This window comes from Sturnus vulgaris, chromosome 9 (genome assembly GCF_052056855.1).
Source record: "Sturnus vulgaris isolate bStuVul1 chromosome 9, bStuVul1.hap1, whole genome shotgun sequence".
In the NCBI taxonomy this organism is placed as follows: Eukaryota; Metazoa; Chordata; class Aves; order Passeriformes; family Sturnidae; genus Sturnus; species Sturnus vulgaris.
The window spans coordinates 1,806,999-1,829,057 of NC_142251.1; the positions used below are offsets into that span (position 1 = coordinate 1,806,999).

Here is a 22,059-nt window from a genome sequence, read left to right on the forward strand (position 1 = left end):
AAACACTGCCATGAACCTTCCTCTGGCTCCCCAGCAGCCTCTCCATCAGGTGGAGCTGAGCAGAAATATTTCACCACTTCTTTCATGGAGATTTGGGCAAAATAATCCATGCCAGATGTTGCTTTTCTGTTGTATTCCCTGCTGCTTTCCTGGAAGCTTCCACAACCCCAGCATTGCCTGGGTGATTTTCTGTGGGAACCCTGCAAACTGTGAATTTTAGATTTTCTGTGCTGACACGACTGCACTTCCAAAATTAAGTGACAGAACTGGGATCACTGGTGTGTAGTTTAAATAAAAGTGTGTAATATCACATGGTGGTAAACTTGCAATTTGAGGTTTTAGACTATAGTAATATATAGAGGGAAAGATGGAGGTTTTAGGGTGGAGGTTTCTTCTTCACCTTCTTCTTCATGAGTCTGGGTGGGACTTTTGTAATTGGATAGAAAAACCTGCATTGCAGGTGATGGGTAATTAGTTATTAGGTTAAAAGTAAAAATAATTTAAATGTCCATTCTGAATTGGACAGATTGGTCCTTAAAAGGCCTTGTAGACAGTAAGATGCATCATAATTTTTAGCTTGCTAGCTAGAAGTGCTGTAGAACTCACTGTAATACAGATAAGAATTCATGAACATCTGAATCCAAACAAGAAATACTGTCTCTCAAGCTTTTAATACAAACTCTAGCAAAAAAAAAAAACCAAAAAAAAACCCAAAACAAAATAAAACAAAACAAAAAAACAAACCCCAACCAAACAAAAAAAAACCCAATAATTTTCCCCATCGATCTAAAGCTCACTGTGCACACTCACAATCCACAGCTTCAACTACAAACAGAAAAACCTCTAATTGATGTTATAATATAGCAGCAAGAAAATAATGGCAAAAGTCTCACACCGGTGAAATTCCTCCTGAAGCCTTTTGTTGTCAGAGGTCCCTCGAAGGATAAATCGGGACAAGGTTTAGAGGTTACACCGTGATTTGTAAGAGCCAGTTTTGCTCCTTTCACAAAGTGAAAACAAACAGGTTGTGGCCCCTCCCATGCAATTCTCAGACCATTAAAAATAATTAGGGTGCCTCACTTTGGAAATAGCAAACTGGGTACTTCAACCCTTCTTTTTAAATGCTTCTGAAAAAAAAAATTAAAATAGAAGTAAAATTAATGATTTTTTTTTTTTTTTTGCCAGCAAATATTTCCAGGCTGGTGTGATGTGAGGGCTGGTGGTGGCAGTGGCAGCTCTGCCAGGCAGATTCCAGGCACTGGGAAAGGCTGAGCCTGCTGGGACACATCCCAGCCTCTGCTGGGACACATCCCAGGCTGCTGGAGTGACTGTGCTGTCACATCACAGCTCCTCTGTGTCCCTTCATTAAGCACTGCCTGACTAATGACTGCAAAGGAAAAAATCTGTGGCTGCTCCTGGAGCAAACGTGCCAGTAAACACAGTTACCAGGAGGCTTCAGGTTTTACAAGGAACATTTACTGAGACTTTCACTCCTGGCCTTTCATCAAAGGGAGGAATTGATGAAATGGATCTGGCTTTTTTTTTTTTTTTTTTTTTTTTTGCTGTGGATATTCTGCATCCCTTTCACACCAACGAATTATATATTTAATAATCAGCCAGACACATCCCAATTGAAAGAATGATCTCTAAGCAATAGACAGAGGTGTTGAATAATCAGAAATAGTGTTTGACATTTCTGCAAACTTCTCCAGAGCTGAATCAGCTCCTCAATCCATAGCCCTCCTCTCTCCTGCTCCCTGCACACCCCAAACCCTACGGGGATGATTTAACAGTGCTGCTGCTTTTGTGTGCTGGGGAAACAGCCCTGCATTTTCCAGATCCCCATCACTAACAAATGTCTGTCCTAACTCTTACCAACAGCCCATTTTGTCATGATTTACTTGGCTGTGCGGGGAAGGAGCCTCGCTGGTATCAGCACTGCTCTGCCTCCATTGTTCCCAGCTCCGTGACAGGTCTCCAAGGAGCACAGCTTTAATAGGACCCTGCTCAAATGACTTGCAGAATTACACCTAATTAGTTCTGTGCAATGATTTATTGCCAAGGCACCAGAGGACTGCTAATGGGCTCCTCCGTGTTAGACATCCAGCACTATTAAATTGCTCCCAGTTGTTAAGATAATAAGCTGTTGGGGAGATCCTTTTCTGGTTTCCTGTAAACTTTCTTTTTGTCTGGCTGTACCCTTCAAATGTGCTCTTTAGAAATGGATTCTCTTGGAGGGTGTCAAACAAACACAAGCCAAGTTTCCTAAATCAAAGCACTTAGATTTGGTGGGTACAAAGTTCTCCTCTCAGTCTGGGCAAACAAAATGCCGAGGTAAACCAGATATTTGAATCTGAGCTTTCTCTCTCGGTTTGCCTAGCCGAAATCAGGAAGAGGGGAGAGAGCTGAAGCTTGAGCTGAGCATCATTAGCAGCCACAAAACCATCACAGGGCCCCAGAACAAAAGGCCTCAGGTTTGGAATCAGAGCTGCTCTCTGATAAATGAATGCTGTTCAAGCCGGTGTTGATGAGTTTTCACCTTCTAGGTTGAACGATAAAAGCACCCCACAGCCTTTGAATTTCACCCTGCTGTGCCGAGTCTAAAGATCTGACAAATCTGTTTTTCAGAAGATCCTGTACTTCAGAAGCTGACAAAAAGCAAATGCTTTGTTCCCAAACTGCGTGTCCCGTGGAAAAGCCTCTGAATGGCTCAAAGTCATCCCGTTGTTTTTCTGAAATGGGATCCAGCGCCTGGGTCGGGGCAGGGAGTCAAGTGTGTGTCAGCAAGGAGGGATCTGAAACCTCCCAGAGCTCCACACACCATTCCCTGCCCATGGCTGCAACGACTGACTTTGTCTAATCTAAAGAACTCTAAAAATATTGTCCTCTGATAACAGGACAATGCTCCCAACAATCCAAGCCACTTCAAAACCAGCAAACTCAATAAAGCCACCAAGGGCAAGATGACCCAAAAAATCATTTTCCATTGAAAATTTCTTCAAGTGAATAAACTGAGGGTAACACACCAACGAAGTACTGGAAACAAATGGGTCTAATTCATCAAATCGAGATCTACCACCCAGATGAAGCCTAACAAAACAAACTTTTCTTCCATAGCTGGGCTTCACCTCCCTCCCAAACTTTATTCCCTTTGCAGGGTGATGCACTCAGCTGCTGGAGCCTGTCACAGTAAAAGCTGCAGGCTTAAATCACCTTCTCCTCTTTCTAAATAAAAACGTGAAGTTTTTATCCAACACATAGCCTGCTTTTTTTAACCTGCCTGAGGAGCTGAAGAGCTGCTGGATGCTGATGGATGCCAGACCCACCCTGGTTACAAAACCTCCAAAGTAGAGAAAGAGAGATAACGAATAATGAAAGGACAGAACATTGAACTAGGAAACCATGCTTACAGAATTGTTGGAAGCATTTTTAAGGCAAAATGGAGAACTGTGCCCTCAATCAGGCCCAGAAAAGGGGCAGGGGTGTCCCACACCTGGGTGGGTACCAAGTGTGACAGACATTTCCTGCTCCCACAGAAATGCTTCAATTCACCCATTTTAACGGAGACTGGAAATAAATCTGGATACCTGGAGACTGACATAAAATATTATTATCCTACACAAAGTTCTCTTCGCCTCATCTCAAAAACACCAGCAAGGGGAAGCCTCCGTGGGCATTTTTCAGATTTCTGTGTTTTCTCCTTAATTTAAATAAACAAAACAATAAGCAGTGAGTGCTGTCTGTGAACAATGCAGCCATTAGCCCTGCTTTCCCTGGATTTCCTCTGGCAGCTGACACGCAGCCAGAGCCCTTGGGTTTGCAGACAGGTTGGACTGTAACACCTGTTCCTATTACTGCAGCACCCCTGGGTAATGCACTTCAATTGTCACCATCTCCACTGACAACCTTTCATCACAACATCACTGAGCTCCTCTAATTTTCCCAGAGACATTTCCCTCATTTGCATCGTTCCCTTGAGCTTTTTTTTTTTTTAAAGCTTCTTCCCCCTCAAAAGCTCCACAGCTCTGAAGTCTTCCCTTTGCAGGGAGCTCTGAAGGAAAGCAGAGCTCCAAGGTGAGTTTTTATTTCTGGCTGTAGCTTGAAAGCCAAGGTATTTTTCATGTTTCCAAGCCTGTATATAAAATATGCATCAGTGGAGTTGACAGGCAGGGATGTCAGGACAGACTCACAGTCAAGGATTTAACACTGTCAAGTTCCTTGGAAATGATTGCTTACACATGGAAGAGTTGAGTTAGAATTTTGAGGTTTAAATTCCCTCTGTAAACCAGAAAAATCTGGAAAAAAATCTGGAAACAAGCACCTCTGTCCAACACCCACCAGGCATTCATCCTGCTGCTCTATCCCAACTGTGCATCCACAGATTCCTAATCCAGGAAACTTTTAATGTTATTTATTTTTTATCTACGTGGCTCTTGAAGAAACTCCTGGTTTTGTATCAGCTCAGAGGTCAGCAGGGACATGGCCCAAGGAAAGATCACAGAATCACCTCCAGCTTCATCCCACACCTCTGTTTTAATGGATTCATGGAATTCTGGAATGCTCTGGGTTGGGAGGGACTTTAAGGATCATCTTGTTCCACCCCCCCATCATGGGCAGGGACACCTTCCACTATCCCAGGGTGCTCCCACCTGGCCCTGGACCACCCTGGCCTCCTCACCCTCATCTGGAAGAAGAATTTCTCCCTAAAATCCCATTTAAACCTCCCCTCCTTCAACTTAAATCCATTCCCCCTTGTGGAAAGCCCCAGTTCCTGCTTCTCTGGATGACACTGAAAATATATTCCATTATTGCAACCAGGATGCAGGAAACCACTTTCCAATGTGCATTTAGTCACGGAAACCAGCACTCATTTGAGGTTTTCTACTGGCCAGTACCTTTGGCAAAGCTTCCCAAGAATTATTCCAAGGAAGATGTTAAACAGGATGCACAGCAAAACCTAGAGAGAGGGCCACAATTCCTGAATCATTCTGGAAGTACATTAAACACACAATAATTGCCTTTTATTGTGAGGCTCACAATTCATTAATGTGTGTGTGAACACGCCACTTTTCACAGCCAGGGAACGTGATGTGCTCGACAGCTAAATGTAATTTTTTCAGCACATTTCAGATCTATTTCCTCCCCAAAGACCTCTTTGCCCAGTCCAAAACCAACCAAACTAAAAAATCCAACCCAAGAGCAGCATGGTCTGAGCTTTTCAAGCCTTTTCTCCTCAAAGTTGGTAAATCTACTCCTGCTGGAGAGCATTTCATCCTCTCTCCTCCATGGAGCCCAGATCCCCTCTCTCCACATCACAGAAAGCAGATGTCTGGCAGGACACTGAACACACACTGACTTCCTTGAAATCAGCTAATGTCGATTTTCCCCTCATAAAACTCCTCCTCTCCCACTTTATTTACATCACTAACTCACACCACTGCATTCTCATATCATATGAGAGTTCTCTGATACTGAAATAACTCACAGGGAAGGAATCCAAGTCGTTTTTGGCCATCACCATCCCATTTTTAATAACCTATTCAAAGCAGGAAAGGTTTTGTCTGTCAGGTACAACAGTAATTCTATAACTGCAGACTTTAAAAGTGTAACCAGTTCAATGCTGAGAGGTAAAACTGCTCCTTGTGAGGCACAAAGAAAGCCAAAGGTATTGAACCGTTAGGCCTGAAGGCCAACAGCTGGAATCTTTCACTTTTTCAATAAACTGAGAGTCATTATTTACATGGTTTGGTATAAAAAACCCACCACCCCCACAACAATTCAGTGCTCTGTCAAAAAAAAAAAAAAAAAAAAAAAATCCTGACATAAAACTGTCATTAATTGCCTTTGGATATCAGTTGCTACAAAAATGTTAATGAATGACCCAAGCAGAAATGAGATTTCTCTGGCAGGGGATTTCATTTGCTTATATTTGTTTTCCTTTGCTCAAGATGATCCCATTCAACGTCCTACTCTTATAAAATTCGGGTTCTGTTGCTGGGGATTCATTAGAGCTAAAAGATCTGGTTATTAATGAACCAGAAGTGCTCAATTATTCTCCATCCACTTCACTGTAGAGCTTTTAACCACAGTAATTACACTTTACAGAGCCCCTTTGCTCCCCTGACAGCTCCAAATCCATCACCCCACCTCCAGTGTTTGGACAGCTCTTTAAATCCACTTGGGATGAACACAGACATCTGCTCTGGAAATAAGGACTGGCTTTTCCTCGGTGGAGAATCCATAGTCAGGACTTCAAAGAAGTTTTAATCCAGTTTCTTGGTTTCCCAAAAACACTTTTGCCTTTCAAAAGCCATCTGATACATCTGATCCAGCCCACATGGCCCTGCTGTGGTGCACAGACCACCCAGAAACACTCCTGGAAATGCTGCCCTACACAGGACAGAGCCAGAGATCCCATCCTGAGGTTTGGGATTTAAATTGTTAAAGTCAGGTGACAATTACAATTGTAATGACAATTACATTCCCCTGGTCCCTCTGCTTGCAAGCACCCACCTGGGCATGCCCACAGGGAAGCCAAAGCCTCCAAAAGGTTGGGGAAGAATCTGGAGTCTCAGGAGAGGCTGAGGGAGCTGGGAAAGAGCTGGAGAATCCCTGAGGGAAATGGGAAGAGGTTGGAGAATCCCTGAGGGAAATGGGAAGGGAATGGAGAATCCCTGAGGGAAATGGGAAGGGAATGGAGAATTCCCTGAGGGAAATGGGAAGGGAATGGAGAATCCCTGAGGGAAATGGGAAGGGAATGGAGAATCCCTGAGGGAGCTGGGAAGGGGCTGGAGAATCCCTGAGGGAAACGGGAAGGGAATGGAGAATCCCTGAGGGAGCTGGGAAGGGGCTGGAGAATCCCTGAGGGAGCTGGGGGGGCTCAGCCTGGAGAAAAGGAGGCTCAGGGGGAATTTCTGGCTCTGCACAACTCCCTGACAGGAGGGGACAGCCGGGGGGATTTGGGATCTGGGAACAGGGACAGGAGGAGAGGGAACAGCCCCAGCCTGGCCCAGGGGAGGCTCAGGGTGGATATTTGGGGAAATTCCTTCATGGAAAGGTTGTCCAGCCCTGGCACAGCTGCCCAGGAGTCCCCATCCCTGGAAGGATTTAAAAACCATGTGGAAGTGGCACTTGGGGACATGAGGTGGCCTTGGCCACCTGGACTCGATGGTCTTAAAGGTCTTTTCCAACCAAAAAATTCCTTATGATCCCATTTGAACCAGCTCTGCTTTGACTTTTTCCTCAGTAAAAAAAAAAAAAAAAGAAGACTGGAAGTGTCACCATTTCCAGGAAGCACGACTTGGAGTGTTAATTATTTCTGAATTCCATGAGCAGTTTGGAACATGCCCTGCACTGATCTGGTCTGGGAAACCACAATGGGGCTGAACAGCAACTCCCTCTTCCCCAGGGAAAGCCCCACTCTGAGGAGCTCCTGTTTCTCCTGAAAATCAAAACTGGTTTGATAGGGGTCTGGGAAGGTCAGGTCACTCCTGAAGGTTGAGCAAGTCCATGCTTAAAGTGGGAAGAAAAGTTGGTTCTTTGTTCCATTTCTTCAACCAAACCCTTTACCACAAACACAATTGGCACTTTAATTTCTGAAAGAATAAAACATGACCTATTTGATCTGTTTGAAAACTGATCCAAAATTAATTTTAAAAATACACACATGTATTAAAATGCAAACTGCCCATGTGTTATATTGAAGAGTTAAATGTTGAAATGTGTTCCTGTAAAACTCCACAAAATCACAACTACACCTGGGATGCACCAGGCTGTAGCTGTCCCATCTTTCCACATCATAAAAATATTAATGGGTTTACTTTGAATTTGAAATTGAAAAAGAGACACTTCCAACATAAAAGCCTGACAATTAATGGGAGCTACTTCATGAGGGCCCTTTTGTTTCCAAGGACAGCCCCAAACCAAGCAGATGGAAAAGCTTTTCATGGCAATGCAAAATCCTCAAAAGCATCATCAGCACATGCAGCCCATCCCCATTTATATTTTATTCCACTAGAAAGGGGCCACAGATCCTGACAGAAAGAATTCCCTGAGCTCACCCTGCCAGTGGAGGTGGGAAAGGTTTTGGACTCACCTGTTGAACTTCACTTTCTCCATTTGATATTTTCTCTGTGTACACGAAGGAGTTGAATATCCTCTGCAAGAAAAAACAGAAAGGATGTGTGAGAGGCTTTTTCTGTCAGAAATGTCACAGGAGAGCAGCTCCAAAAGGTGGATGGGAAGGAAATGGGGTCAGAGAAGGAGCTGGGGAGTGTCCCAGTGCCAGGCTTCCCAAAGGGAATCATGTCACCATGGGGGGGATCTGCATGGAGAGGCTGATTTGGAAGGAAAAGACATAACAGGGTTTTTTTTTCCAAACATCTGTTTATTTACCAAACTGACATAAGGTGCTAAAAATAGTTCCACTTGCAAACTCTGAGCCTCCTCTTGCTGAACATTTAACCCAATATGATTACTTTTAAAAGTACTTGTTACCAACTAAAACATGAGAGGCTGGGAGGCAAATTTAGATAAATTTAATATGTGGAAAAGAGACAAGTGAGACTCAATTTGAATACAACCAGATCAACCTCATAAATAGCAAAAAAAATTAAATGTATCAGAAGACAGAAGTGAGAGCTGTGTCCTCCTGTGGGAAGCTCAGTTCCCAGGGGGACAGGTGACAGCCACGCTGCCATCCCTGTTCACAGACACAGAGGGAAAAACACTCCAGATATTGTTATTTTCTGCTTCCACACTGACAAATAAGACTGGAAAGATCTGGGCTTACACCAACAGAGTTCCTACAGAGTTTGCCTGATCACCTCAGCTTCTCTTCCAAGATTTCTCACTTCCAAGGGCAATGGGGCTGCCCCCACTGGAAAATGTACAAAATCCCCAAAATATTCCTTTGCTCTCTGAACAACAGTAAGTGCTATCAATAGCTGTAGCAGCAATAAATGGGGGTTATTTAGGCTGGTAAGACATTTCTCCAGGAGAGCTGGGACAGGGATTCCCAAACACCCTGGCTTGTGTTATCAGCAATAACAACTGCAATTACTATAAAGTCTAAATTTCATCCAAATTCATCTCCCTGACAACTCTTGGCTCCAAGAGTTTTTTTGATGCAGGTTCAGCTGATTCTCTCCCAGCACAGTTACAGGCAGCTACGACTGGCAAAACCAGCCTGAAAATCCTTCGGTGTGCTCCCCATCATCACTTCCCCTGATCCCTCTCCCTCCTGAGGACTTGAGGAATTTCAAAAATGTGAACTCTTCATTCTGAAGAAGCATTTGGAAGGGCAGCAATAAATCTCCTTGGCTTACAAGGCTCAGAGAGCCAAGAAGGGGGGGGCAGGGGAGGGGGAAAAAAAAAAGATATCTACTCTTAAAAGCTGCCTGTACATTGAAACTTCCTCTTCATGGAGACCTTTGTTTAAAGTTCTGCTTGGGTACTTTAACTACAAACACGTTGGCTTTTTTTTTTTTTTTTTCCTCCCTCATGAGATGAAAAGATAACTTAAACATCAGAAGGAAATACATTAAAGCGTGTCATTTTGATGCAAAATGTTTTAAATGAATTGAATTTTTCTGTCCACGCAGCGTTCAGTGTGCAGACATCAAAAGGAATGTGGAGGAAATCGACTGTCAGCTCCTGAGAATGGAGCTTTCTGTCCCTAACACAAAGCTGACCCTTCTTCCACCCTTTTCACATCTAGCCCATTTATGAACTTGCAAAATAATGCCAGAGAACATCATCCATGGTTATGTAAGAGTCACAGTGCCAGCAGGAATTTATTTGGCTTGGCTTTTAACCTATTTTTGCTTGATTTTGAAGTAACTGGTTTCTTTAAAACGCTCTGGTATATTCTGTTGTTTTAATTAAAAGCACTGTGCATGGCAGAGAGGGGGGAGCAGGAATTTCTCAGTCAAAGTAAGCACAAATAATGAGTAAACCGACAGTAAAAATCGAGTAAGGATTGAGAATCCAACCCCGAGGCTACACGTGAACTGCTCAGCCTCTGCCTGGATCCAGCCCCTGCTCGGGATATCTGCTCCCTACTCAAGAATTCCTGGGCACAATTCCACCCCAGGAAATAATAATTAAAAAAAATCTTTAAGCTAATTTCACTGACTTAAAAGTGCCCTAACTTTAATCAGAAAATCAGAGCTAAGTGGCAACCTCAAATGAAATTGAGGGAACTTCATGGGAGAGAAAATCAGCCCCACACACAACCTCAGGAAAAAGAGTCTAAATATTTAGGAGAACTTGCCCTGCAGTTTACACAGCCCATTAGCATCTGTATTTCATTCTTCCCACCCCTCTTGTTTAATTGGCTCTGTGGAGCAGATGGCAGCGGGCTCAGCTCCCTCACAGAACAATCCCACACGTGTTTAATGAGATGCTTGCCCGGCATTATTTGCCATAACCCATCACCACTCGCTCTCCCAACGTGGGGAGGCTGTGCTGGATGAGAATCCAGACTTTCCTTGGGATCATGATCCTGCCTTTCCTTGGGATCAGTATCCAGCCCTTCCCCAGCTCAGGATCCAGCCTTTCCCGTGTCTCAGCACCCCTCCCTTCTCCTGGTTGAGCCTTCTCCCTTGAGCTGTTCCTCCACCAGACATGGAACATCTCCATCCCCACCATCACCCCCAACATCCCTGCACACATATCCTCAAGCCCTCAAATGCCACCTTATTTTATTTTCCTTCATTTACCTTACTATGCAGTAATGAACTGGGAAAAAACCCCTTTATTTTTACATCCAGGTGGAGCTTTCCCAGCACTGTGACTGAAGCAATGTCTACTTTCCAATACTAAAAAAATAACGTTGGGAAGTTTAATTTATCCTCACACTTTCCACAACAGCAAGAGGACAAGTGGAAACAGCCTTAAGCTGAGATTAGGGTTAAAAAAAAAAAACCACCCATCTTTAAGCAGGTTTAGGGCATAGACTGCTGTTACCTGTCTATTTGGGTAAGGACTCAAGGACAAAAATCAAAAACTTTTTTAAGTTTTTAGGGTGAGGCACTGGAACAGGTTGCTCAGGGAGAGGTGGTGGAGTCCCCACCCCTGGAGGTGTTCTGGACCTGGAGTTGAGATGTGGTTTAATGGTTCCAGTGGGGAACCATCAAGCTGGACTTGATGTTAAAGATCCCTTCCAACCCTGATCATTCTCTAATTCCACCATTTCAAAGTTTATAATAATCTTTTTTAATAATTCTTTTGGAGTTATTCAGACTTTGGAGAGCAGCAGCACTCGGCTGGCTGTAGCTGCAGCTCTCTGCTCAGGTTTTAGGCTCAGTGCTGCTGCCAGGGGCTGAGCACAAAGCCCTGAACCATCCCTGGGCACATCATTCCTGCCCCCAGCCCTCCTGTTTGGCTACACAAACACAAGCCTAGGCTGAGCAAATCCTGGTACCTGCAGGGATCACCACCAGCTCCTCAGGAAAGCCAGGAGGGGATGCCCTGGATGGAGACCTGAGGAAGCTGAGGTTTGTTTTCCAAACACACATTCCCAAAGTATCAGACTCCTGCTGTCCTAAGCTCTTCAATCACCTGGCTGGGTCAAAGCACTTGTGGCTTCTAAGAAATTCTTCTGTGGTACCTCCATATATCCTTTAAGGACTCCCAACTGCCTGGCCTTTAGCTTTGGACAACAGGATAAATATTTGAGGAGAGAGAGAAATCAGGATGTAAGGAGAGGATTCAGGAGCAGGGAAGATCTTCCAATGCCTGGCACAGGTGGGGTCAGACAGTGATGGATGGGCACAGCACCCAAATCACATCTCAGGGTAGGATGGAGTCAGGTTTCCCACCAAGCCAGAGATAAGCTCGATTTTAGCTCTGTGGTGTCCCAAAAAATCCACTTAAGAGACTTTTATTTATCTGAAACTGAAGGCAATTCAGTTTTAAATCTGGGAGAAGACTCTAAACCAAGCACAGCATAAAAAGTAAAATATTAACTGGCTTGTTCCCTCAGTTCCCCAGAATTAAAATGCCCTGCAGTGAGAAAAAACCAAAAGCCTCAGTCTGACTGTCAGCACAGCATCAAAACAAACAGAAAAAGCCACCACCCCCAAATTTCCAAGGTCCCCAACCAAACACAAGCACCAACTGCTCTGCAGAGCACTCAACCATTTGCACATCACTTTATTTGCCAGACAAGACACGAATCCATCTCCCTGACAACAAAAATAACATTTTTTGAGACGAAGAAAATGAGGGAAAACAAACACAGGATTAATAAAACAGCCACTGAGCTGTAAATATATTGAAGCTGCTTCACCATCCATACAAGCCATTTAAAAAGAAAAAAAAAACCCCACCCATCTTTAAGCAGTTTTAGGGCATGAACTGCTGTTACCTGTCTATTTGGGTAAAGACTCAAGGACAAAAATCAATAATATTAAAACAGTTATACAGATTAATCAAACGTGGGTGTGTAAAACACAGGCTCAGCAGAGCTGTGATAACTTTTTAAACTTCGAGCAGCCCCTAAGCAGGGTCTGGTTCCTACTTGAAAGGGTCATGTTTTAAAAAGTGGTGAGCAAACAAATATCCAACAAATCCTTTTTCTGGTGGAACTCACCCAGTGAGGTTGTTCTCAGGGAAACCTGTGGCTTCTGCCTGCAGTTTGTTTTTGCAGTGTCTGAAGCCATCTCATGTTCTGTTTTGTTACCATTTTCTAAAACCAAGGAACATTAAATAGAGACTTCCCAGGAGATCAGGGACATGCTCTGTGTTTTCCTTCAAGAATTTCCACTAAGACAGGGCAGAAGCTGAAGAGAATTGGAGGAAAACACAGGGAAAGGCAAATCCAGTGGGATGGGAGCCCTGAGGGCAGCAGCTACAGATCTGAAAGGAATATCCCAACACCACCCTACAAATAAATGCCTTTCTCCTCCTGTGGGTTTGGGAAAAAAAAACAAAAAACAAAAAACAAAACATGTTTTCAGAAGGGATTTAACTAATTAATGCTCTTTCTCATTACATTATTTGTGGAGCAGCCACAGACACCTGAATCAGAGGGAAAAGTGATGCCGAGCTCAGCTCAGTCAGTGCCTTCACAGGCTCTTGGAAATTGGAACTTTCCTAATTCATTTTTCTAATTAATGCCTCTAATTCACTTTTCTAATCAATTGTTTTAATTAAGCATAAGCAGTGTGATTTCCACTTTAGCCAGCACATAACTACCTTTCTTCTCAGACTGATATTATTGGAGTTTGATTGGAAAATTGCTGAAATTTGAAGTTTTGCTGAACTAACCCTTATGAGCTTCAATGAGGCTGAAAACTGGACACCTAAAAATGCAGATTTTATATCCCTCCAAGGAAATGCTGCAGAAAGCAGAAGGTAAAGAAGAGCCTAACAAAGACAATCAGCATGCTGGGAACTCCCTGTCTGGGAAAAAGACTGAAAAATGTGGATTAATTAGCATGAGAACTGAGAAATCAATAACCAGCAGAGGACAGAATACTAATTAATAAAGAGAATTATGTAAGTGAGGACCAATGAGGAGTGCAGGCTCATAACACACCTTTTGGGTGCACACATTCCCCAATATTTAAGATTTTAAGTGGGAAAATATCATCTCCCCTCCCATTTTTTCTTTTCAGGAAGATTGCTCACTAAGTCCCTAGTTAAGACCCAAATTTCCACCAGGTGCCCATCACAATTTTGTCAGCATTGGAATAAACTCCAGGCAACACAGGAGAACTGGGATTGAAATTTGATTTTAATTTTGATGGCCAAAAAAGCATCTCAGTTAGCATTTCTGTATCAGCTGTGGGAGGTAAAATCCCATGGGATCATTTCAGGCCTCACAGGGGAGATGGGAGGAGGCACAACACTGAAAAGGAGCAAAGTACAGCACAATTCGAATAAATTTGTTTCCTTGGAAAACTCCAGACATTTGCAAGGAGAAAAAACTCTGGAAAAATGAGTAAGTGCCAAAAAAATGCAATCAGGAACCAGCAGGTTTTTTTTTTTTTGGTTTTTTTTGGTCTTCTTTTTTAAGGGACCAGAGAAGAGGAAGAGAAAAAAAGTGAGAGGGGAAAATACCCCAAGAAAATGAGTTCCACATGTTCCAGAGATTATTCATTTAACCAATGTAACTTGACTAAGGTTATTCTCCTGACAATGTGTATGGCAAAAAAAAAAAAAGAAAGTCATGCTACCCAACCCTTAAAATACAAAGCAGATGGGCTTCTCAATGGCATTGGATTTCTTCTCCCTACACTTATTCCTCATTCCAGCCTCTAGGATGTAAAACTTCCAATATTTCTATTTTTTTTTTTCAGGTTGTGAACATTTTGATTAGTGAACTGTTTTCACCTTACTGCATTTTGTTGGTCCTTTTCCTACTAAGAGAACCTAAAATGGAGCATTTAAAAGGAGAAAAATTGACCAGAGCCTTCATTCTATTGGGAGAGCTCTGGGTTTCAGTTTTCTGGTTTGCTTTCAAACTCATGTCAAAACGACTAAAAATTGGAAAAAATTTCAGCAGCAGCCCAAGACTTGTAAATAGCTGTAATCCTAAAGCCAGAAGGGTTTGATACCATTTTATTGTAATTATTCTGCTTGTCCAATTTGCTCATTCCAATGAATTCAATGTACAGCAAGTCTGCAGAAAAAAACAAGGATCAACTGATGTAACATTGCAGCCAGGATTGTGTAAAGTCAGGAAAGACACACCGAGAGAGGTGATGGTTCCCTGATCAATTTTACATAATTAAGGCAAAGGCTGCTGGGTTTTGCTTGGAGAAATGTTTGCAGCACAGGAACTTTACTTCACTCAGAAGAAAACAATAGCCAAGCACACAACCTTAAATCCAGGGATTTAAAGGTCAGAAATCAAAGTGCTGAACTTCTGTGCATGAAATGAATGGGTTGATGGCAACCTAATTACAGAAATGTTTTGTTTGAAATGTCCAAGAGTATAATTTTTCAGGATGTCTCAGCAGGAACCACCAGAATCCACGGGATAAATATCCCAAAAGAATTCCCTCCAACCTCTCTGGGACTGGAGCTGTCTCCCAGTGCCTGCACTTGGACAGACACCCACCTTTAAAATTTTAACACAAAGTGCTCGCACCAAAACATCCTCACTTTTGTCAAGAGATAAATAATGGATGAGGAGTAACCTGAAAAAGACTGGCAGGATATAATTACCTTCCTGTGAGTCAGTGCTGCAATAAAAACTGCAAGGCTGCTCTCATTTATACTACGAGTTGAATTAATAAGTACATTATTAATGTACTTATTATTAATGTATTAATTATTATTATGAGGTAATTAAATACCTCATCTGCATAATTTTTACATGATGATTTGTATATTATTTATAGTTGATATAATCCCCATCCTTCTTTACCTGAGCAGAAAGGAGGGGGTGCAAATCTGTGCAAATTTTAAATTCTTAGGTCGAATCTCTCACTTGGAACTTTAAAAAGTAACTCAAGGAGATAAACCCTTTGCATTAATTCTATTAATCACTCCCTAGGTGTAAAGTTATTTTCAAATAACTCTTACATTCCAAAGACACACCAGGAGCAAGGCAGAGCTCAGCAGGTCTGTCCCACCTCAGCTGCTCTGCTGCTCCCTGGGGACACAGGGCCAGTCCCAGGGCTGTGACCCCACGTTTAAAAGGGGGGGTCACTCACCAAACATTTCCAGAAGCAGAGCAGAGACCATTTAATCTGCACTCATCTGACCTCAGGGTTTGAAATCCCCTGGGAGGCTCTGTGGGCTTCAGGAAACACCATTTTGCCACACTCCAGTGCTAATGAAAAGAGAATTACTCATCCACCAGCACTGGAAATGGGGATTTTTTCCCCCTCTGCTCCCAAAAGCAGGGGTGGAATGAACTCAGGCATTGAGCACAGTGATGGATCTGACAGCTTGGTATTCCATGAGCCAGAATTCCACCTGGAAGCACTGATGCCTTTTTGGCACTTAGCTAAAAACAAAATTAAGAGAATAAAAAGTGGTTGTATTTATGGAAGGGCCTTCAGGTGCATTTTGGGCAGACAAAGCCCCTCAGGGACTACACTCAAAATGCACAATGGGTCACGAGTTTTCTCACTTTTATAAGTTTGGTCCATTTGCATATTGGGGGTTGATCTCCCAATTACAGCTTCAGGTAATGAAGTCATTTACCCCAAATTTGCTCCTCCCAATTCACTTTTATTTACATTTCTCAGGGCCTGAGGGGTCCTTGATTCCCTTGGAGAGGAATTGTGTTTAACCAAAATGGGAAAGCAGCAGCTCACACTGTACATGGAGTTTAGATTTATACACTAAGGGATTGCAGGATTACATACATATGAAAAATAGAATAGCAAAAAAAAAAATAAAAAAAATCCGAAGGCATCACCACCAACCTAAACCCTAAACACACTGACAGCACTGCCAAACTGCATCCTGCAGCCCAAAAAACAACATACAGGTGCAAAGTAGCAAATAATTCCTGGGTAAATAAAACAAAGAAAAGAAGGAAATCCCTGGAAGAAAAGTGCTCAAGCCCTTTTCCAAGGAGCTGAGCTGTCCCACAGCACCCAGAGGTCCCCACACTGCCTAGGGCTGCTCTTCCCTCGTTTTTTCAGGGAGCTGTGGCTCAGCACAAGAACCAAAACCTTGGGAATGCTCGCTGGCAGCTGCTGCTGAACTTCTCCCTCGTGTTGAACTCGTTATCTCAGGACACAGGAGGAGGCAGAGCAGCCCACAAAAAACAAATGTAATCTCCTGGAAGGAGCACAGCCATTAGATGTTATCAGTTTGCAAAAAAAAAAAAAAAAAAAATTAAAAAAAAAAATTAAAGATTGAGACCAGAGGAAGCTCATGAATTGAATTCTTGCAGCACTTCAAAGCAATTTGTGCATGAATGCAAGCATTTATTCTTCTAATTAAAAAAGGGAGAAAGCAAGCAAAATAGCAAGAATTCATTTACATGAAAGAGGGGGGGAGTAAAAAAAACCCAAAAAACAACCAACAACCAAAACTCAAACAAAACCTCCAGTGTTAATCAAGCACAGAGTGGATTCCAACCCAGAAAAGGGAGAGAAAGCTCCAGATTTAATGAGGGAAGGTGCTGGAGAGGAGCAGAACTCCTGCCAAACCATCCCACAGGAATTCCTGCATCCAGCCTTTGGGAGCAAAAAAAAAAATCATCAGATGTTGTGCAAAGCAGGGATTTGATTTGATTTGATTCCTGCCCCCTCATTGTTTTCCAAACCAACCAAGGGTGGGGGCTCCAGGGGATGGGATGGTCCCAGGATGGAGAAGGATTTTTTTCAAATATGGTTTATCCTAAATAATGAGCCCAGCCTTCTAAAAACCAGCTGTGCTGAAATGATTATAAATAGATTTACCTTTCAAACACTAAGCAGCAAGAAGTTACACTCAGCTCCAATTTAAAAATCGTGGTGTGCTCTTTTGAGGAGCTGTGATTAACAACCCTGAATGATTTCTGGGTCTGAAACCAGCCTCAAATTAACAGCTGAAATTTGTAAGAACTGCCCCCCCAAAAAAATCTCCCTGAAGGCATTTTACCTGTGCAAACACAACCCTTCAGGTTCCTATGCAGGATTTTCCCAGTTTCTATTCAGGGATTTCCTCCTCAGCCAGGGGAGGAGCTTTTTGCAGTTATTTCAATGCCAGGGATGCTCTTGGCTCCAGATTCCCATAAATTCAAGCCACACATCCTTGGAGAAACTGCAGGAGGAGAGTTCTGCTGGGTTATCCCAGATTTCCCATTGGTTATCCTCGAGTTTTCAAGGAAGAAATGCACTGCCTGCAGCTTCAGCTCTGCTTGGAAAAAGCCCCCATTTATCAAAGATAGAGGAAAACATGGGAGAGAAATCCCAAAAATCACATTGCAAAAAAAAGCTGCAGAGCAAAGAGAAAAGAGGAAAAAGAAATGAGCTCTCAGGATGTTTAGAAACAGCCTGGGTTCTTCTGGAACATTTGTTTTTTCCTCTGTTCTGAGTTGTTTTTACCTCCTCATTGCAAACTTCCAAGTCCAGGAACAGACTGGGCTGAGAACTGCACAATCCCAGCTGGGGAGGATGGAATTAATATCTCAAATTGATATCACATTCATGTTTTGCAGCCTAAATCACACCAGATCTTGCTACAAACCTGTAAGCACAGTCCTGGGACCCTGCCCATCCACACAGTCTTGTAATTTCTGGCCAACAGAGCACAACATCACGAGGACAGGGCAGACAACAAAATGTGGGAGCAGATTTCTACTGTAAAAAAAGGGATTTAAACTGGAGGGAAGCAGCTTTTCAGAAAAAAAAAAAAAAAAAAACAATCCAGGAAGTTGACAGTGGTAGCAATAATTCCTTTCCTGATGTGATGTCATTGCCAGTTGGGTTGTACCTATCAAAAAGATCAAAAAGGCCTCAAGTGCACACACATCGTTAAAATTCAAGCAGTGACAGAGGCAATTATTATTTTTCACTCCCTCTATAAACATTATCACAAGCTGCTTTTTCACAAAACGTTTACAAACCATGAAGCTCCTGGTAAATGAACACAAACCAATTTCTCTTTCAGAACAGCAGAGGATGACTTGACCTCTTTTTTTTAATCTCCAGTCATGTTTAACTTTGTCTAAATAAAATATTTTGGAATCTCTGGAGAAAAGGCTGCTCCAAACAAATTTCTGCTGTGATTTCCTTCTATGAACTCTCTTATTTGAGAAGCACTTGTGAAGCTGATCATGGGTAGTGCCATCTTCATTAAAGATAATCAAGAATCCCTAGGCAGATATTTGCACTTGAAATTAGATGTTTCATAATATTTCAACATTTCCTAACATCCATTCATATTTAATTCCTTCAATGCACATAAAATATGGATCAGTCCAAGCAGTTTTCCAATTAGAAATCATTTGGAGCACGAGGCCAACAGGACTGAGTGGCAAACCTGAAATTGAATTAAGGATTTAAGGCTGGATAGAGACCACCTCCAGCTCAGCAAATAAAGAAATTCTCTTTCTTTTGCCTTTCTGTGCAATTATCTGAGTGTTGCACATCTGTCTGAGCAGGCAGGAACGACACCATAATCCACTTTGGGATCGGGATTAGAGAGTTCAGGCTCCAAGGAGAAATAAAAGCATTAACACTGCTTTGAATGGGGAATGGAAGTGGATTAATGCTACTCAGGGAATGAATATTCCTGTTGCCTCACAGTTGTTCCTGTACTGGCAGCAGGATTTGACTGTCAGGAAATGGAGGGGAGAAAAAAAAAATTTCTAAAAAAAAAAAAATTAATGGGCTGAAAAATTTTCATTACGTTGATAGTGATAATTTATCTTCATAAATTAATGAATGAATTTCAACTTTAATAGACCACTGACACTCAGGAATTAACTTAGGTCTCTGTTTCAGCATGGAATCTGTATTTCAATTTCCAGATTCCATGTGTGTTTTCATAATGTAGTTTTTTGCACTGGGAACTGACAGACACTGGAACAGCTCAAAACTCCTCTCTTTTATTCTGGTTTTTCACTCCTAACAAGGACACAAACACAAGGCTACAAAATCCAAAGCATCAGGAAATAGAAAAGTTCAAAACATTCCAAAAAGTGATGTCCATCCTCAAACACAGAGGATGAAAAGGAAGGAAGGGTGTGAATTTCAGGGGCAGAATTGATTGAAAGAATATTGAATTTCTCATGAAGAAAAAGTAAGTTATGAAAATTCTCAAAGCCATGCAAGGCAAATCCTTCCTCCAGTGTCTCATAACACATTAAATCAGGGGATTTAATTAATTTAATTAGGGGATGTGCTCCTGTTTCTCATTGCAAATGAATGGAGAATAAGTGGCCATAGGAAGCAGCTGCCTGTATCTTACTGTGCGAGAATTGAGGCAAAATTTAAAATAAAAATGACAACGTGGCCGTTGTAACAATATCATTAAATCCCAAGTTACCATGACCACCAATTCCCAGACTTTTCCAGATTTTCTGGCTCTGCAGCCCAGACTTGGTTCCCTCCCCCAGGTGCTCCCACTCTCACCCACAGAAAGTTTCTGAGCATTATCTGATGGAAATATAAATTATCCCCACAGAAAAGGTCCCAGCGAGTGTTTGCCTTTACTCTGCTCCACATGCTCACACTTACCAGCAGGTGAGCCCTGCAGAAACCTAAAAAATGTGGAATGCCAACCAAATCCTCCCCAAACACCGAGTCAGGGATCAATAAATGATAATTACTGGGCTTTAGGACAGTTTGGGAGTGCATTCTGATTGATAAACACAGCAATCACTAATTGCTTATGTTAATTGGATTTTCATGTATTCCATCCAGTTTCCACCATTATTAACCACAAGCTACTATTATTATTATTATTATTATTCTATTATACTATTTCTATTGGATCCTCTCATTTAAATAATCAAAAAAGAGCAGGAGATTTCCACAAGGAAGCTGAAAACAACAAAAAGTGTAGAAGAAACAGGGGAAAAGGAGGTTCCTGAATTAATTTGGATTGGTTCCTTGTGGAGAGAGGGGACACAATGACACAAGTGGTTTCTCTGTGGTGTCAATGTCATTTTAAATTTACAAGTTGCAAAATTAGTTTTGTTTTTAGAGTTTGGCATATATCAAGCACTAAAACTGGCCTGAAAAACAAAACCAAAACAAACCCACACGAGACAACACCACCCAACCTGCAAAATTCCACTGCTGACAAAGCCCTAATGAAAACACAGATACTGCTTTAAAAAAACCCCAAAGCTGCATTAAACATAAACCCCCCTCTATTAATCAGCTGTTGTTCCACCTGTTCTGAAGATTCATTTTACATTAATTTTACACTCCTGCATTTAAAAAAAAAAATAAAATAAAATAAAACTTTCTTTGATATTCATAGAATCCCAGACTGGTTTGGGGTGGAAAAGACCTTGAAGCTCCTCCAGTTCAGGGACAGCTTCCACCAGACCAGGTTGCTCCAAACCATTATTCAGGAGATAAAACCCAGATTATTTCATTTAATTTGAAGTAAGAAGATTCAATATTCTTCATGGAAACTTCAGGAGGACAAAACAACGCTTGGAAATTGCAGTGATGAGCTGGAAACACTTCCAGCACCAACAGGGACATGGAGAGCACACGAGGTCCCCAGCTCAGACTGTTCATGTCCAGCTATTCAAAATTTCCCAGGAAAACCAAGGTAACCCACAGAGAGTGACAAGAATCACCTGGGATTTGATTTCCCTCTATTTTAATTATTTATGCCCTTTGCCACACCTTGCACGATTGTTGTTCACCACGGAGGTTACAGGGTTGTCAACGGCCACCAGAAAAGGCTGCTCACATTTCAATTTCTCCACCAAAAAGGTCAATTTCTACCTTTTTCTCCACAGGGACTTTTTAGCACACAGTGGTAGAGGAGAAGCCACAGCCACAGAGCTCATCTGAGAGCAGAAGAGCTGAAAACAGCCTCCAACCACTCGTTTTTTGGGGTAGAAATGTACCGAGAGCAAAGGAAAAAAAAAAAAACCACAAAAGAAAGACCAAATTTTGCCATTTTCTTGCCCAGACAGAAACAAAACCCAGCATCACATCTCAGATTTTACAACTCCCTAATTTATTACCACATTCGTTCCAGCAGATTTTTAGTTTAAATATGAGCTACCCCCCCCCCCCCCAAAAAAAAAGCCACATTTAGCTTTCCAAAGATTTTTAATTTTCCTTTCTGTGAGGTATTACTGTATTTCCTTGTCCTTGGAGAGTTTTATCTGGGATTACACACATGTACCAAAACACAGCTGTTCCACTTCTTGGCTCTTTTCTTTTTTTCCCAGAGAAAAACCTGCCTCTATCAGGCACCCAATTAGCTGCTCACTATCAAAAGGCTGCTTGGGCCTTTCATCTGCTTGGAAACTGGATTCGAGTGAGAGGGTGTCATGGAAACTGTGGCTGGGGTCATTTCCTGTTGCAGTTTTTCAGTCACCAAAAATAAAATAGCAATAACAATAATAGAAGGGTTTCTCGCTGATTAAAAAAAAAAAAAAAAGTATTTGTTATCCCAGCTTGCAAA

General features: G+C 42.2%; 1 protein-coding gene across 2 annotated transcripts in view; it reads right to left on the reverse strand.

The window, feature by feature from the left end:
* CACHD1 (cache domain containing 1) overlaps positions 1 to 22,059 on the reverse strand; it is an 89,808-nt gene that overhangs the window by 53,609 nt on the left and 14,140 nt on the right. For both annotated transcript variants that reach the window (XM_088169625.1, XM_088169624.1), the window contains exon 2: positions 8,096 to 8,158. In XM_088169625.1, the coding sequence (XP_088025751.1) occupies positions 8,096 to 8,158 (63 nt within the window). The remainder of the gene's footprint in view (positions 1 to 8,095; positions 8,159 to 22,059) is intronic.